This window comes from Rhinoderma darwinii, chromosome 9, assembly GCF_050947455.1.
Source record: "Rhinoderma darwinii isolate aRhiDar2 chromosome 9, aRhiDar2.hap1, whole genome shotgun sequence".
NCBI classification, from domain to species: domain Eukaryota; kingdom Metazoa; phylum Chordata; class Amphibia; order Anura; family Rhinodermatidae; genus Rhinoderma; species Rhinoderma darwinii.
Genome location: NC_134695.1, coordinates 27,457,395 through 27,475,622, shown reverse-complemented (window position 1 = coordinate 27,475,622; position 18,228 = coordinate 27,457,395). Strand labels below are relative to the sequence as shown.

At 41.0% G+C, this 18,228-nt stretch overlaps 1 protein-coding gene across 2 annotated transcripts in view; it reads left to right on the top strand.

Moving 5' to 3' along the window:
• Nucleotides 1-15,052, top strand: part of DRAP1 (DR1 associated protein 1) — a 59,328-nt gene extending 44,276 nt beyond the window's left edge. For both annotated transcript variants that reach the window (XM_075837416.1, XM_075837414.1), the window contains exons 3-7: nt 8,912-9,005; nt 12,121-12,240; nt 12,601-12,691; nt 12,827-12,915; nt 14,258-15,052. In XM_075837416.1, coding sequence (XP_075693531.1) covers nt 8,912-9,005; nt 12,121-12,240; nt 12,601-12,691; nt 12,827-12,915; nt 14,258-14,384 — 521 coding nt within the window. In that variant the 3' untranslated portion in view covers nt 14,385-15,052. The remainder of the gene's footprint in view (nt 1-8,911; nt 9,006-12,120; nt 12,241-12,600; nt 12,692-12,826; nt 12,916-14,257) is intronic.
• The last annotated feature ends 3,176 nt before the right edge of the window (nt 15,053-18,228 follow it).

Here is an 18,228-nt window from a genome sequence, read left to right as displayed (position 1 = left end):
AACAATGTCAAATCACTTTTTTTTTTTTTTTAATTTACGCTGCAAAAATAAGTTACATAAATGACACAGTAATTTATTTTTACCTTCAAACTGCGCAGGAAAATACAATTTCTCCCGCTTAAATCAAGGCCTTATGCAGCCATGTCAATGCAAAAATGAAAAAATGTAACTAGTCTTTAAGGCCTGGTCATTATGGCCTTTTTTTGGCCTGTCATCAAGGGGTTAAGTTGAGTTTATTTACATGTATGGTTTACAAGAGCACACTCCAAATTAACCCCTTAAGGATACGGCCAATTTTGGCCTTGAAGACAGAATATTTTTTTTTCGATTTCCCTCTTTGCATCCCAGCGCTTAGTTGTAGGAGCCGTTTTTTTTTTTTACTTTTTATACACCATACGCCGATCATCATAAATAATGTTATACATTTGTTGTTACGATCGTGGCAATACCAAATGTGTATATTTCATTTTTTGGGACTTACATTTTGAAAAGTTTTATCAATTGTAAAAAAATAATTGCCCCATAAAAATTATCTTCCCTTTTTTAGTGCCCCCACACAGTATAATGCCTTCATAGCCCACAACTAAAGTGTACATAAACAGGAAACACGACTTAGAAAAATAAGGGCCGTAAACACCCGGAAAAACGACTGAAAATACGGAAGCTGAATGTCTGCAAATATCTGCCCATTGATTTCAATGGGAAAAACTGTGTTTCGTCCAGACGGGGTGTTACTTTTTTTTTTTTTTTTTTTTTTACACCATTTGAAAAAACGACACGTAAAAAGAAGTGCATGCCACTTTTGGAGCTGTTTTTCATTGTGTCAATAGAAAAACTGCTCCAAGAGAAAACAAAAAAAAAGTTTGCTTTCAAAACTTTATACTTGTGTGTGAACATACCCTAAGAGTACATATGTATCAATGTAATGGATTAAAACGTCAAAATATCAGCCAAGAAAATAGTGCGCTGATTTATGCATATAGCTTGCTTCTATAGAGTAGGTCAGTAATAGCACATACAAATACAATTTGTACGCGGATACAATTGATTCCAGGGGCCTTCGGATTTGTCGTGGTTTTCGCAGAAAAAAATGTGACAACTGCGATGTGGTCTTTGGGTGTCCGTAGGCCTTCTGGGAACCTCGGGCGGCCACCCATAACAGACCTATGGGGGATCATCCCTGTGTAAGGGATCCACAGGCTAACTGAATATGATCAAACATGGCGTCAGTCATGTGACCACACACACACACACACACACACACACACACACACACACACACACACACACACACACACACACACACACACACACACACACGTCATGTGACCCCTAACATTCATTTAGCAACAGGATCACATGACTTACATGTGTTGGGGCCACATAGATATAAAACACTATGAATGGCACAAGTGGTTGGCAGGCAAATAAACAATTACCAAAAAACTTAACTGCCAAAAGGCAAAGAGGCCAACTACCTATACATATAGGTACAAGGTTTTTTCTGTGTTAAAACACAACGTTTATTCTTTCATTCAGAGTAACATTAACCCCTTAGTGACCAACAGTACGCCTTTTTACGTTCCTCACTAATGGGCTTTAGGCTAATGCGACGCCTTTTAACGTGATCGCATTAGCCTAAAGTAGCGCCGAAATTAAAGATCGGGGCTCCGTTCTCTCAGCTACCGGAGGTAGCTGAGAGTTCGGGGCAACGACCAGAGACCATAACGAGTGGTCTCTGGTCACGTGATCGCCGTGAATCGCTATTTCACGGCGTTCACGCTAAACCGGCGGATAATCGCCATTTCTCTCTCCTCTCATGGAATAACTCCTTAGAGAGGAGAGAGAACGGGTAAATAGTGCGCCCCCCCCCCCGTCCGATTCCCCTTCATGTCCGATCCCCCCCCCCCAAAATGGCGCCCCAGTGCGCTTTGCATAACTTACCTGTGTCGTCATCTGGCACAGCAACAATCAGGGACCGTTGTGACTGGTCCCTGATCAGGTGATCTCTGATAAAACCTATCACAGAGATCACTGACAGTTATTTTCAAAACACAGCCAGGACATGGGCTGTGTTTCTCTCTCCTCCCATTGTAGTTGTTCTGAGAGGAGAGAGAAATCAGTCTAAGTCCTGTGCTGTGAAGAAAGAAAAAAAGTGATAAAAAATCATCGTTCTTATACATACATACATATATATATATAATATATCAAATCTATATTAGCGTCAGCGCTAGATTAGCGTCAGCGCTAGTTTAGCGTTAGTGCTAGTTTAGCGTTAGTTCTAGTTTAGCGTTAGTGCTAGTTTACCGTTAGTTTAGCGTTACTTTAGGGTTAGGGCTAGTTTAGCGTTCGTGTTTAGGGCCGTTTAGAATTAATTTTACGTCTGTTATATAAAAAAAAAAAAAAATTTGTGTCGTTTTTAGGATTTTAGGTTTACTTTAGGGTTAGGACTTATAGGGCATATATATATATATATATATATATATATATATATACATACACATCTATAAATATGTCTCAGCGTATGTACAGCGCGGAGCAAGCCTACGCCTTGCTATGTTCCGACACTTCTGAAAGCGAAACAGACACCGCTTCAGAATTTGTTCCAGACAGTGACAGTGACGATTCTAATTCCACCGCTGAACCCCATAGTCCTATGGTGGTGGATACGTCAGTCGCTGTAGAGGTGTCAAGTGCAGGGCCGAGTGTTGCAGTCCCTCCCGTGATGTGGGATCCTGCACTATCATTTTCCCCCCAAGTACCCCAATTTGAAGCGACCCCAGGAATTAGTGTCGACGTCCTAAATTTTACCCCCTATAATTTTTTTAATTTATTTATATGTGATAAGGTCCTAGACTTGATAGTCCAGCAGACTAATCTGTATGCTAGGCAGTTTGTTCTACAAAAGCCTGCATCTATGTACTCCAGAATGTGGAGCCCCACAAGTGTCCCAGAAATAAAAAATTTTTTAGGCATTACCCTCAATATGGGTTTGGTTAAAAAACCCTCTGTCCGGTCCTACTGGACTTGTAGTGCTGTCCACGCTACCCCTGTATTTGCAGCAGTGATGTCCAGAAACCGCTATGAGGCCCTAATGCGATTCATGCATTTTACTGATAATTCCCAAGTCCCCCCAAGAAGTGACCCAGCTTATGATCGGCTTAATAAATTAAGGCCATTAATCACCCTTCTAAATGATTTATTTTTAAAGTTGTACACCCCTGACAAAAATTTGTCAGTAGATAAATCGCTCATGAGCTTCAAAGGGCGTCTTTCCTTTCGTCAATTCATCCCTTCCAAACGAGCCAGATATGGGGTGAAATTGTACAAAGTTTGCGAGAGCACAACGGGTTACACCTGCGGTTTCAAAATCTATGAAGGCAGGGACTGCCAAATTTATACCCCAGGCTGCCCAGAAACTATTGGCACCTCTGGCAAAATTGTGTGGAACCTAATGGAGCCATTTCTGCACAAGGGGTACCACGTCTATACAGACAATTTTTATACCAGCGTTGCCCTTTATAAAGCCCTCCATGCTGCAAATACAGGGGCCTGTGGGACAGTACGGAAGAACAGAGTGGGACTCCCACAACAGTTGGTGTCCAGGCGTTTGGGAAAGGGAACATCCATGGCCCTTGCAAGTCAGGAATTGCTTGCAGTGAAGTGGGCCGACAAGAAGGATGTCTACATGCTGTCCACCGTACACACGGACACCACTGTGGCAATTACGGAGAGGGGGGCTACCACTGCAAAGCAGAAACCTGTCTGTGTAACAGACTACAACAAATTTATGGGGGGGTGTAGACCTTTCCGACCAGGTGCTTCAGCCTTACCTGGTGAAGCGCAAAAATAAGGCCTGGTACAAAAAGGTAGCAATCTACCTCTACCTCATCCAGGTTGCTACCTATAACAGTTTTGTTATTTTCAAAAAAGCCCAAGGAACGCTCACTTTCCTTCAATTTCAGGAGAAGGTCATTGAGCATCTCCTTTTTGAGTCCACTATACCGGCACAATCCTGCGAATCTGAGGATGTGCGCAGGCTTTCAGAGCGCCACTTTTTACACCCTATTCCCTCCACTGAGACCCAAAAATATCCCCAAAAAAGGTGTCGGGTATGTAGCAGGCATGGCAGGAGGAGGGATACCCGCTTTTATTGCCCCATGTGTCCATCAAAACCAGCCCTTTGTAACTATCCCTGTTTCGAAACCTTTCACACGGTTGCAAATTACTAGAATTTAACACAAAAAAAAATAATGGGTTTGGGGGCCTTTTTAGGGAGTCAATTTCTTTATATTTTCTTTTTAGTTCGTGGGCTTTCCAAGTAGGGATTATTTCTTGTGGGAGAGGTTGTAGAGCACATTTTTTTCAGACCGTGAAACTAATTTTACCCCTTATGATTTTTTTTATTTATTTGTGGGTGATCAAGTGCTGGAATTAATTGTCCAGTACAAAATCCCACATCCACAATTTTTTTATTTTGACTGTTCTTATGACTATGTCCTGCCACATACAGCTGTTACATTCCTAATTCTGTACCGTGATACGGGCATGATCTTTTTTTTTTATTTGGAGGATCTCTAATAATTGAGCTGTTCCTTATCAATACACCATGGGCTTTGTTACGGTTCTTCTGGAAATACTGACATCATTTTGGGGATTAGTGATCCTTTACTGTTCCTATAGATGGTTTTGGACACTGTCCTTTTATATATTCTGTAGGTGATTGGTTGTTTTGTGCACATAGCGGTTCCTACCTTGCCGGGCAGGGGTCTGTTATGGTGTACCGCGTCACTTGGCACATTCGTCCCTCATAAGGATTGATGGAGCTAAAGAGACGTTGTACAACCAGTCACTGAAAAAAAAAATCCTTGTCATGACAGCCCTGCAGGTGTTCTTCTATCTAGTGAACAGACTCGAGTTTGCAACATAGTTGGATACATTTTCCTCCATTTGTTTGAAGATATTGCCCGTCACTCCAGTACAGTTTATTTTTTCCTCTCTGACTGATTTTATATTAGGACAGAATTCTGTCCACAATGACATCATAATGGCACCAACTGCTTCTTCAGCAAGACATAGTCATAAGTACAGGCAAATACGTCTATAGCAACATGTATCCGTTATGAATACACGGCTTCACTTCTATTCTGTGCCGCACAAATTTATTAATGTGGCTTATTTCTAACAAAATAACCTTCTACCACGTCTCCTCTATTTCATGTGGAAACGTAATAAAAGCTTGAAGAAAACATATACCCATAGTGTCTGAAATGATACCCATTATTTCCTCATTTAAAACATTTTTGGTCCGCATGCCCACTACACCACTAGATGAATACCTTTAGGGGTTTAGTTTTTAAAATGGGGTCATTTCTGCGTGGTTTTTTTTTTGTTCAGGCAGCTCAATGCCTCTAAATGCATGATATGGGGCCTAGAATTTATTCAATTGTGCCCTGAAAGCCAAAGGGTGCTCCTTCTCTTTTTGGCCCAGCCACAGGTCTAATAAGCAGATTATGGCAACAATGAGAGTATTTTTGAAAACAGGAGAAACAGGGTGATAGATTTTGGGGTGTGTTTCTTCATTTTCATGTTCGCTTTACAAAGAAATCGGTCTTCAAAGTGATACTTTTATATAAAAAGTGTTTTTTTTATTTTATTTCACCAGCTATGCATTAAATTTAGCAAAAAACTGTGGGGTCAAAATACTCACTACACCCCTAGATAAATACCTTAAGGGGTCTAGTTTTCTAAATGGGGTCGTTTATGGGGAGTTTCTATCGTTCTGGTAGTTCAAAACCTCTCCAAATGTACAGTGGGGCCTAAAACAATTTCAAGCAAAATCGGAGTCCTGAAAGCCACCGGGTGCTCCCTTTCTTTCGGGCCCTGCTGTGTGTCCAGGCAACACATTAGGGTCACAATGGGGGCATTTTTGAAAACAGGAGAAACAGGGTGATAGATTTTGGCGTGTGTTTCTTCATTCTTATAGTCGCTTTACACAGAAATCGGTCTTCAAAGTGATACTTTTATGAAAAAAGTGAATTTTTATTTTTTTTCACCTGCTATGCATTAAATTTAGCAAAAAACTGTGGGGTCAAAATACTCACTACACCCCTAGATAAATACCTTAAGGGGTCTAGTTTTCTAAATGGGGTCGTTTATGGGGAGTTTCTATCGTTCTGGTAGTTCAAAACCTCTCCAAATGTACAGTGGGGCCTAAAACATTTTCAAGCAAAATATGAGTCCTGAAAGCCTCTGGGTGCTCCCTCCCTTTCGGGCCCTGTCTTGTGTCCAGGCAACGCATTAGGGTCACAATGGGGGCATTTTTAAAAACAGGAGAAACAGGGTGATAGATTTTTGGGTGTGTTTCTTCATTCTCATGGTCGCTTTACAAAGAAATCGGTCTTCAAAGTGATACTTTTATGAAAAAAGTTAAATTATATTTTTTTTATGCCTGCTTTGCATGAATTCTTACAAAAAAACTGTGGGGTCAAAATACTTACAACACCCCTTAATAAATACCTTAAGGGGTCTAGTTTTCAAAATGGGGTCACTTGTGGGGGTTTCCACCATTCTGACACCTATGAGCCTATGAAAACCTGGCTTGGTGCAGGAAAACAAAATGTACTACAAAATTTATAAAATTATTACTTAACTTGTAAGTCCTCTAAATTGCTCAAAAATTATTTTTTTTTTCAAAAGTGCTGCCAAAATAGAGTAAAGAGATGGAAATATATATTTAATAAAAAAAATTGTACAGTATGTGTGTACATATGTGACATATTGCAGTTAAAAATAGGGAAAAATGATGATTTTTACAAAATTTCTTCAATTTTTCTATTTTTTAAGTTATTTCCGCAAATCGTATCAGTCTACTTTTACCACTAAAATAAAGTACAACATGTGACGAAAAAACAATGTCAGAATTACTTGGATATTCAAAACTTTCACAGAGTTATTCTCTGATAAAGTCACACATACCAGATTTGACAAATTTGGCTTGGTCATTAAGGTCCAAACAAGCTTGGTCACTAAGGGGTTAACGAACCACACACAGTCAAAATATTCAATACTGGCTGATGGTATATAGATAAATGGTGCTCGTATAGCGACAAATTTGTTTGAATTTACTGAGTCAGCGTCTGCAGTCCGCACTGATAGAAGTGCTGCTTACGTATCTTTCTAATAACATGTAGATTAGAAAACTGTACGACTTCCTATTTTATAAATAAATTAAGTTAAGGCTCCAGGCCGTACATGTATCACATGGTGATCGCACGGAAGAAGAAGCTATGCCCAATAGCCGGGCTCCCGTTGTAACAGCTAAGATGCGAGAAACCTCTGATTCCAGCCGTTTTTTTTTTTGTTTTGTTTTTTTTTGTTTTTTGATACCGCGTTTAATAGTAACCATGGCATCTAAGGTATATGATACAGGCAGGCGGTTCCCTCTGTCAGCCCATCGGCGCCCTTGGATACAATAGCTGGGCGCCGATAAGTTGCCATGGCACCCGGGGGCCTAACCAAGGCAGCCCAAGCCTGCCATAGCTATATGCCAATTAAGGCCGTGCCTCTGGATTGCATGTCAGTTTTACCGACCGGTAATAATGCTTTGATATATTAAGTATACCAAAGCATTATAGAAGCAATCAGACCATAAGTAAAGTTTTATAGTTATTCGTTTTTCTAATATAGCTGTTTAGCTCCTGCAGTGCGAGCTGGGCAAGGAGTCCTCTCAATGATGTGCTCGCGCTCAGGAGTCCTCGATATTCATGAGCTTTCTCCCCATGCACAGATTGGGGAGCAAGCTGTCAATCGGTGGGCGGGGCTAGCGACAGCTGATGAGATTTTTAGAAAAACTACTTTCTCCAACAGCTTGTATGCAACGCTAAAAAGTGAGTAATATATTATTGGAATCAGGGTTTCTGGCACTACTTTATGCTGCCCTCGGATAGGGTAGGTAGCATGAGGGTGTTTCACGCCATGTTGGCTTCCTTTATGCTAATTTCCTGTAGTTGGCCAACAGGGTGTGAACTACCCTCATGCTGCCTCACACTGATTGGTCGGCATCAGAGGCAGGAAAACTAGCTCCACCCCATTGGCTAACTATAACAAATTAGCATATAGGGAGCCAACACCACAGTGGGCCATATCTGGGGGTTTAAAAAAAAAACAGCGCTATACAGATCGGTTAACCGGTTCAGCTTATATGACCCAGTGACAGGTCCGCTTTAACCTTAAAATCTAACATTCCCAATATTTTTTTGATGGAACCCTCAGACCCTTTACTTTTGGTTTCTTACACACTTTTGGTTTGTATTATTTAGCCTCTTATGCTGTGTTCACACCCTGTGGTTTTGGTGCATATTTTTGATGTGGAAATCTCATTTAGAAAGATATATTTCTATTACCACATGCTCTGAAAAAAAAAAACATGTGGATTTTAGGGTATACTGCAGAACTAAACAGCTGCAGCATGCCACATCTCTGTTGGGGTTTTTTACAGAAAGGCCCAGGATTTCACGATATATGAAATGACAATCCACATGTAAAAGCGTGTAAACCCAGCCTTCTATTTCTATATTGCTTTCCCGCTTCGGTTTATTAGATGCATTTTAGATTTCTATATACTTTGTTTCCACCTTATACTTTCACAATGAGATTGGTCCGCAGTCACTATAGTGTTGCACAGGGTGTGATGTGTTTGGATCTGACTCCTGAAACCCTCACTGTGAACAAGAGGTTCCATATTTAACCGGAAGGCATGGCCCACCACCTCTCCTGAGAATTGAGAACTCCGTGTTTCTGGGATCTGTGGGACTCCTACGTATCACTCTTTTATGGCAGTGATAATTGACAAACCCCTTTTTAATAGGATCTGTTAAGTGCACTATTAACCTCCTTGACTATCTGATAGCCCGTGCACTTGAGCTATTCCTCGAGTCGCTGCTGAAGAAGGCTTGTCAGGTGACACAATCTCGAAGTGCAAAGACCATGACTACTTCACATCTGTGAGTTTTTTTTTTTTGTTTTTCTGTTAACAAACCCCCCCCCCCCCCTTTGGAGTATGAACGTAATCTGTAATTAAAGAGGTTCTCGAGGACTTAAACATTGACGGCCATTCACTTGAATGGAACTGAACTGCAGTCCCAGACACCGCTTGCTGTACGGACACTGCTTCGGATACCCCCACCGATTGAACATTGAGGGCCTATCCCAAGGAAAGGCCATCGTCAATTTTTCTCTAAGGCCTGCTTTGTTTCCGATTTTGTGTTTTTATATGTCACATCAAGGTCCAAACGCTTAGGCTTTCATAAGATAAACCAATATCTTTCCTCTTTTGCTACAAGATGAGTGTTTCACTGCAATTAACTATAGACCGTGGAATCTAAAAGAAGACAGGGACATGTGCTATTTGCTTTAACTAACTATTTGTGTAGTTTATAACATACAGTAACCATATGCTGCTTTAGGAAAATCTTAAAAGCATCTGCCAAGTGTCTGCCTGCATTTCTTTTGAAAAATCTGGGTTGACCTAATTCCAGATTGATATGCTTCAGTTGCAATAAAACCCCAAAAACTTCTTTACCATCTTTCTACTACTGTCCATTACATTAAAGGGTCTGTCCACTTTTGTAGCCAGTTTTTAATGCTCTGTAGCTTCTAAAATAAAAACAAAGCAACTTTGCAATTACTCTTAATAAAAAATAGTCTTACGGGTTTGTTTGTTTGTTTATATATGGCTCCTATGTGTCCCCATGGTTGAGCAATAAAAAAATATTTTTAAAACTCCTTAAAACCTATTGGAGTTTTTTAAGGCTATCAAATTTTACTTCCTATCCCAACTATCAAATACCTTTTAAATCATCTAGGCCTTTTGTTGTTCAGTTCAGTTATAAGCCAATTATTTTACCTCCATATATTGATGCCTTCAAAAATCCCCCAGATATGTAGGTTCCCAGACAATGAGTGGATTAGCGTTTTGGGCTTCTGCTCCATTATTGTATAGTATGCTATCCATAGCCCCTCAGTGAAGTGCGCACTTCTGGCTAAAAGTTTTAAGACTTATACAAATTTCGGTTTTCACAAATTTGCTGCTTCAGTTTTTATAGTGGTGGTTGCGTTTAATTCTAGATTGTTATGAAGAGTGATCAGATGAATTGCAATTAATTGTAAAGTCATTCCTTGCCATGAAAATTAACTTAATCCCCAAAAAAAAAAAAAATTCCACTGCATTTCAGCCCTGCCACAAAACGACCTGCTGACAATCTCCGTGATCTTCTCTTTTTAGGTCAGGAGAAAGTTTTGAAATCAAGGCAGCTGATATCACGGTCATGCTGATTGAATTATATGAGCAGACTGGTTGCTTTAAAAGGCGGGTGGTGCTTGAAATCAGTCGTCTTCTGTTAACCATGGTTACCTCCAAGGAAACACGTGCAGTCATCATTGCTTTGCATCAAAAGTGCTTTACAGGCAAGGACATCACTGCTTGTAAGATTTCCCCTAAATCAAGAAGGCTCATCCAGAAGAGCGGTTCAGTTGCTGTGTAGAAGGCTTCAGGATGCCCAAGAAAGTCTAGCAAGTGCCAGGACTGCCTCCTAGAGAGGATTCAGCTACAGGATCTGTTCAACATTGCAGAGCTTGCTCAGGAATGGCAGCAGACAGGTCAGTTTATCTGCATGCACAGTGAGGCGAAGGCTTTTGGAGGCTAGCTTGTTGTCAAGAAGGGAAGCTAAGAAGCCACTTCTCTTCAAGAAGATCATCAAGGACAGACTGATATTCTGCAGGAAGAGGACTGGTGTAAAGTTTTTTTTGTTTTTTTTTTCTCTGATGAACCCAACTTCAGACTATTTAGGGCATCTGGAAGAATGATTATCCGGAGAAGAAAAGGGGAGTGCTACCGTGAGTCCTGTGTCATGCCAACAGTAAAGCATCCTGAGACAATTCATGTGTGGGGTTGCTTTTCATCCAAGGCAGTGGGCTCACTCGCAATCTTGCCTAAGAACACTTCCATGAATAAAGAATGATATCTAAACATCCTCCGAGAGCAACTTCACACAACGATCCAGGAGCAATTTGGTGGTGAAAAATGCTTTTTCCAGTATGATGGAGCATCATGTCTCAAGTCAAAAGTGATAACTAAGTGGCTCCGTGTGCAAAACATTCAAATTTTGGGTCCATGGGCAGGAAACTCTCCACATCTCAATACCATTGAGAACCGGTGGTCCATCCTCAAAAAGCGGGTGGACAAACAAACACTGAAATTGTTATAAACTCCAAGCACTGATTAGGCAAGAATGGGTTGCCATCAGTCAAGATTTGGCCCAGAAGCTGATATCCAGCATGCCAGGGCGAATTGCAGAATTCTTGAAAAAGGAGGTTCAACACTGTAAATATCAAGTCTTTGCATAAACTTGATGTATTTGTCAGAAGTTTAAGAACTTATGAAATGCTTGTAAGGCCCTATTCAGTTTTTTTGCAGGCAGAAAAAATCTGCCTCAGAATTCTTTTAGGAATCTTGAGGCAGATTTTGAACTGGCTGCACGTATTTTTCTGCACTTTCGCTCGTGAACATAAAAATGCTGAACGAGTGCCGTGGGTTATTTTCTGCTTCTTATTGATTTCAATGAGAGGTCAGGGGCGGAAAACCGTGGCAAGAAAGGACATGACTAATGTTTAATTCCCGCCCATGGCCAAAAGCAGCCTGGGTCAAAATAACGCCTCTGCTATGGGGGGGGGGGGTGTGATTTCAGACTTTTTTGGTGCTTATTCCAAAACTGTCGAAACCTGTGCAAAAAGAACTCAGTCTGAACTGATCCTAATCGTACTTCAGTATCCCATAGAAACTTCTGAATGAAAGATCTAAAAACACTTAAGCAGCAAACTTTATGATAACCAAAATTTGCGTCAGTCTCAACTTTTGGCTAGAACTGTATGGTAAGTACTTTTTAAAGATCTCTTGTCAACTATGAATGGTCTTGACAGGAGTTTACCGTTTCTCCACTTTGGTTGATTTAAAGGTATTTCAAACAATGAAGATTCCATGCCACAAAGGGTTTGTTCGAAAAGGTCATTGCTTATTTCGATTTAGCTAACCACAGCCCTCCTCAAATTCATCCTTCACAGGAAACAGTGTATAGAGCTTGAGCAGCAATTTGACTTCTTAAAGGATCTTGTTGCAACTGTGCCAGATATACAGGGAGAGAATGAAGACAATCACACAGAAGGGGAGAGGGTGTCACGGAGGTAAACTTTTTTTATTTTTAATTTTTTTTCTCGTGTTTTTATCTTCTGATTTGTGTGTGTGTACAGATGTAGCAATCTATAACATGATTTTAATGCGTTAAATACATAGTGGCAAGAAACTAACTACTTCAATGGCTTTTGTTGACCTCCTACTTCAGCAAGTTATCACACAAGTTAAACTGTGCTATGTATGTGTGTATCTCTATCCTGTAAATGTAAAAGGCGGCTGGCGGGAAGGGGTTAATCAAGGTAATTTTTCACTATATATTCCCTCTTATGGAGCTACCTCAACATAACAATCTGTTTTGCAATTTTATTGTTTTGTTTTTTTTAAATATATGTGTGTATATTTTACTAAAGGGGTCGAAAACCAGGAGGTAGCCGAAAAAATGGAGGTACAGCGATGAAAGGAAAGGATAAAAAGCAATCCGAAACAGACTCTGAGCAGGAGGTGGGCATATGTTCCTTTTTTTTTTTTTTTTTTTTTTTTTTTTTTTTTTCTTTTTTTTTTTTTAAAGAAATGTTTTTTGTCAATTTGCTTTCCGGATATCTATTCTGATTAAATGTTTGATTTTAATGTTATCAGGAGGATTCTGAAGGCACCGAGACAGAAGGTGAAGAAGAAATGTGTCCTGCCCCAATTGCAAATATTCAATCACAAGCCTCATTTCAAAGGTAATTTTATGTTGCATGGTCTAGAAATAGTATGGATGTAATGTAAGAAGTTGTGGCACCACCACCAAAGTGGTCAACCCCTTATCACGTGAAAGGTGCCCAATGATGAGCTGCTGAGACCTCCTGGATCAGGTGGAATCACTGGGGGAAGTGTCCAGCTAGTTTTAAAAAAGCATTGCATGCAACCCATTTAAATCAATGTGCAAAAAGACAACAACCCAATTCCATTAACATCTATTTTGTGCTCAGACAGAAGTCTATTCCTTTTCAATGGCACTGTGTCAAATTTTGTGTGCCAGTTTCTAAGGGACTCTAGGCTTTTGGGAGAATTAGTGGTATGAGGGTTTCCACGCATGGATCTCTGCCTGTGTTCTCTTCTGACATGATAGAAAATATACATGGTTGAATTACATTTAAAGCTTCAGATGTGCTTTAGAGGAAAATCTCTCCACAATGAGAAACAAGCTGTTTATCAAAGTAATAATTTTATTTTATATTTTTTTTTTATCAAGATTTTCTATTCATTTAAGTAAATTTGCATAAATAAACACTATCCTTTTCCAAGATATGTCATGTACATGACTTCATCTATTTAAGCACTTATCCTTTTTTATTTCTTTAGTTGGTTAAATATCAGTACTCCATGTGACCTTATTGATGTGATGACACAAATACATAATGTAATAATAAATCCTGCTTCAAATACTTAAAGGGTAACTAAACCTTCAACAAACTTCTGACATGTCATAGTGATCGCTAAAATGAAGCGGCAGAATCTCTCGTCTGAGCGCTCATCCGCTTAGTTTCTGTTCGGTTTTTTCTAGAAAGCCGATGTAGCGAAGTGCGGGCTCAGACTTTCTACTGAGTCCGTACATCGATTTCCGTCACACCTGACTCTTCGTTTTAGCGATTGGTGGAGTCTCAGCGCTTGGACCCCCACCAATCAAATCTTCTGACATGTCAGACGTTTGAATGTTTAGTTACCTTTTAAAATTCAAGAGGAAAAGAATAGGACTTGTTGCATATCCCATAATATCCATAATTAGTTGTCTAATTTTCACAATCCTTTATTATCCAACTTGAATCTCTTTTTTTTAGATAAGTAAGGTGCTACTTGTACATGTTCCAGTTGAAAACTTGGAAAAACCTGCATTTGGTATTCACAAGTACATATTTGTAGTCCCCTGTTTCAGACGTTCGGACTCTAGGTTAGACGTTAATTTTGAACAATAATTCATTGGTTAAATGTCTAAATAACTTCATATATCACCTGGGATTTCCGATTTTTTTTAAAGAAGACCTTTTTGACTTTTTTTTTTTTTCCTATTTTTTTCTTTTTCAGTACTTCTCCATCCTTCCTACATTTTCAATCTGTACCAGTCATTCCCTCGGCGCCTGCTGCTCTGCCCACTATGCCAGCTCCATCACTTCCTGCTGGCTGCAACGAGGATGAAGATTATGACTCGTAGCCTCTGGACAAACCAATTCAAATTCTGTTTTCATTAATTTGCTTATTTGGTTTTGTTCTTTTTTATTTTGGTTTTTAAATTGGGCCTAAAGGTCCTGGGAAGAATGGTGGGTGGGATTGGAGGGAGGGGGATAAATGTGTTCTTAAGTTTATTAAAAAAGGAGGTGGAGGAAACCGACTCGTTGTTATTTCGACAGTTCATAGTACATTTCACTAGAGATGGTTGTCATCGTCGTGTTGACTCATTATAAAACCTAAGGATTACTACCAGAAGAAACAATAAAAAGGCGGTTTAACGTACATTACAAATATAAAGACAATTTTTTTTTATATTTTCTGTGCCGGGATCTGATCGTTTGAAGTTACAGGACCAATGTTTTATGCTGCATTCCGAAGACTTTCTGATTACCTGTTCCCTTCCGATTTCCTCTCAGGTGCAGAGTTGTCTTGAAAAACTTGTGTGGATTCAACTCGCCAAGTACAATATCTGCTTCCTATCTGGCTTGAATAATTGTGTGTATGTGAAATATATCTATCAAGACATCCATATATCTGTTTCACGCAAGGTCTCCATGACAACACAGCAACTGAAGTTAATCAGAATAGGAATTGTCATTAGAATCTCTCAGTAGTCCATCCTTCAAAGAATAAAAAATGTCATATTTTTAATTGTATGCCTCTTTAATTTCTCAGTGGTGCTTCTCATTCATTCTTTTAGTATGGCTGTAGCATATTTGTGTCATTCTCAACTTGCTGATCAACCTTAAAGAAAAAGCCATATAAGTACTTGGATGGATAAAAGGTGTTCATTAAAGGGGAAACTCCAGTGAAAACTAAGGTCGTGTGAACATACCCTATCTTTAGCCGTTTTATTGGGCCGTAAATGCCCCGAAAAACTTCAAAGTACGTAGGCTGAACGCCTCCAAACATCTGCCCATTGACGGGGTGTTTTTCAATGCGCGTTTTTAAAAACGCGTAAAACAAAGCGCATGTCACTTCTCGAGCAGTTTTTCATTTGTCTCAATAGTAAAACAGCTGTAAAAAAATGCATCAAAAAACATCACTAACTATAATACACACACACACACACTGCCCTACATATAGTTTCCCCTATAGATAGTGCCTCACATATAGCCCATCACTGTAGACAGTGCCCTACAAACAGCTCCCCCTATAGATAGTGCTCCACATATAGCCCATCACTGTAGACAGTGCCCTACAAACAGCTCCCCCTATAGATAGTGCTCCACATATAGCCCATCCCTGTATATATTGTCCCACATATAGCTCCCCCTGTAGAGTGAACCCCCACTGTAGATAATGCCACACACAGTTTAAGTAGAAAAAAATAATAATTACATACTCGCCCTGATTCCGTTCCCGCACCGTCCGGTGGCAATGCAAATCTGCTCTCTTCTGAGCAGGTCTGCTGGAGCTGAACGACGCAAGCGATGCATCGTTGAAAGGCGCTGATTGGCAGGGCAGAATGATTTGCCCCGTCAATCAGCGCCTTTCAAGCACGGAAGCGGCGCAATGACATCATCGCGCCGCTAGCATAGTTGAAAGGCGCTGATTAGCGGGGCAAGTCAATTTGACCCGCCAATCACCGTCATTGTAAGGTGCTGCATAGTTGGGCACGGAATGTGCCCGGGCCATTCAGTGCTAATTCATGTATTTGTACCTGTGTGCTATAGACGCAGGAACAATTACTTCAAGAGGAGGTGGCTGTCACTTGCACCGGGGCCTCCTCCAGTGCTATGCTGCCCAGCCATAACTGCTGCTAGCGGCTCCACCGGGCGGATGTGGGGGGGGGGCATGGGTTCCCTCAAGCCGCGGGCCCCGTAGAAGCCGTAGTAACACCACTGCGTTTGCTACTATAGGAGTTGTGGAAACGGTGTAGCTCAGCGAGTTACGCTGTTTCCGTAACTCATAGAACTGAATAGTCGTTACGGAAGCAGCATTGCTCAGCGAGATACGCTGTTTCCGTGACTCAACCATGTAATCATTAAGTGGCTGGGAGAGCACAAAAATCTAGAACGGGGTTAGGGGGGCCCCGTTCTAGAGATAGATGCCATCTCTGGGACCTACACCTATCTGACATTTATGACGTATCCTGTGGATATGTAAAAAATGTCCTTCATGGGAAGACCCGAGGGCGACGGCCCCTCTCTGACAGCCCAACGGACCTGTCATGAAAATAATCATCAATCCACATGATTTCCTGGCCTATAAGAAGGCCCCAGCCCTTCTGATCCTTGCCTGAGCGTTGTTAATTTATCCCAAGTCTGTCTTGCAAATGGTCCCTTGGTGTTTCCCGTTCCATAACCTGCAGCCTGCAATGTGGTTCTATGTAGCCCCAACCATCAGGATACAGACATGTTTGTGTACCAATATTTCAGGACATGGCATCCTTTTAATACAGGGAACGGAGCGTGGACAAAAACTGCAACTCCATTCCCTCTTCCCTGCACTGATGATAGATTTCAGTGCCCTATAGTGGCTGCTTACATGCATCTTCCATATGAAGAATAATGAAGAGCTGAACGGAATGCAGGAGCAGTTACAGTTAAATGCTAATGGTGCACGGAATGGCTAACATTAATGGGTGCAGTATGTGGCTGGCACTAAAGGTGGACACTGTGGCTGGTACTAATGGATGGCAATGTTATGGGGTCACTGTGTGAAGCACTGTTATAACAGGCACTATTATTGGGGGCACTGAGTGACTGACACTAATGGGGTGCACAGTGGGGCTAATTGAGTTATATTTTAAGCAACTAAAATGAGCAATCCGGGCAAAAACATTAATGTAAGGCAGAGGTACCCCATCAGGATGTGACACATATATATATATATATATATATATATAGGTCCCAGAACTAGGAGAGGGCCGTGTAAGCGCATGGATATCTCCATTCTGTTCAATGTGAGTTACAGAGACAGCAATGCGCTGCTCGGCTGTTTCTGCAACGTCCATACAACAGCATAGAGAGAGCCGCATGCATGTGCGGCCCTCTCCCTACCTTGAATATGCAGCCAGCGGCTTGCGTACCAGGCGAAACTAGAGTTGTGTGACCCACGTACTCCATATAGGTGTGGGTTCCAGAGCTGGGACTCACATTTATCAGAGATCCATAGCATATCCTGTGGATATGCCATAATGTGGGAGATGGGAATAACCCTTTCAGGACTGAGCCATTTTTTCATTTTTGTTTTTCACTGCAAGCCATCCAAGAGCCATAACTTTTTAATTTTTTTCGTCAATGGAGTGGTGTGAGGACTTATTTTGTGCGGGAGGAGTTTTAGTTTCTATTGCAACTATTTAAAGTACAATATAATGTACTGAGAAATGCAAAAAAATATATTTGTGGACTGAAATTGGAAAAAACTGATTCCCAGTGGCGTACATATAGGGGTTGCAGCAGTCACAATTGTAATAAACTACACGGGTCCCTGTTACTATAGTAATAGTATACTTACCCTCTTCCTTCCCTAGTGCAGCGGAAGTCCTGATGTCTTCCCGCGTCATGACGTCACGACACTGTGGGCCGCGCACAACGTTGTGACGCTGGATGGTGTCAGGACCTCTGCTGCGCCTGGAGCCGAAGAGGAGGGTAAGTATAACATTACTGACTGCTGGGGCCCTGTATCTAAGCCTACCTTGCGGTAGACTTAGATACAGGGACCAGCAGACAGTAATCTTATACTGTATAAGATTACTGTCTGCTAGGGCCCTGTATCTAAGCCTAACATATGGTAGGCTTAGATACAGGGCCCATCAGACAGGATCACATATGGTGTGATCCTGTCTGCTGGGCCCTGTATCTAAGCATACCTTGTGGTAG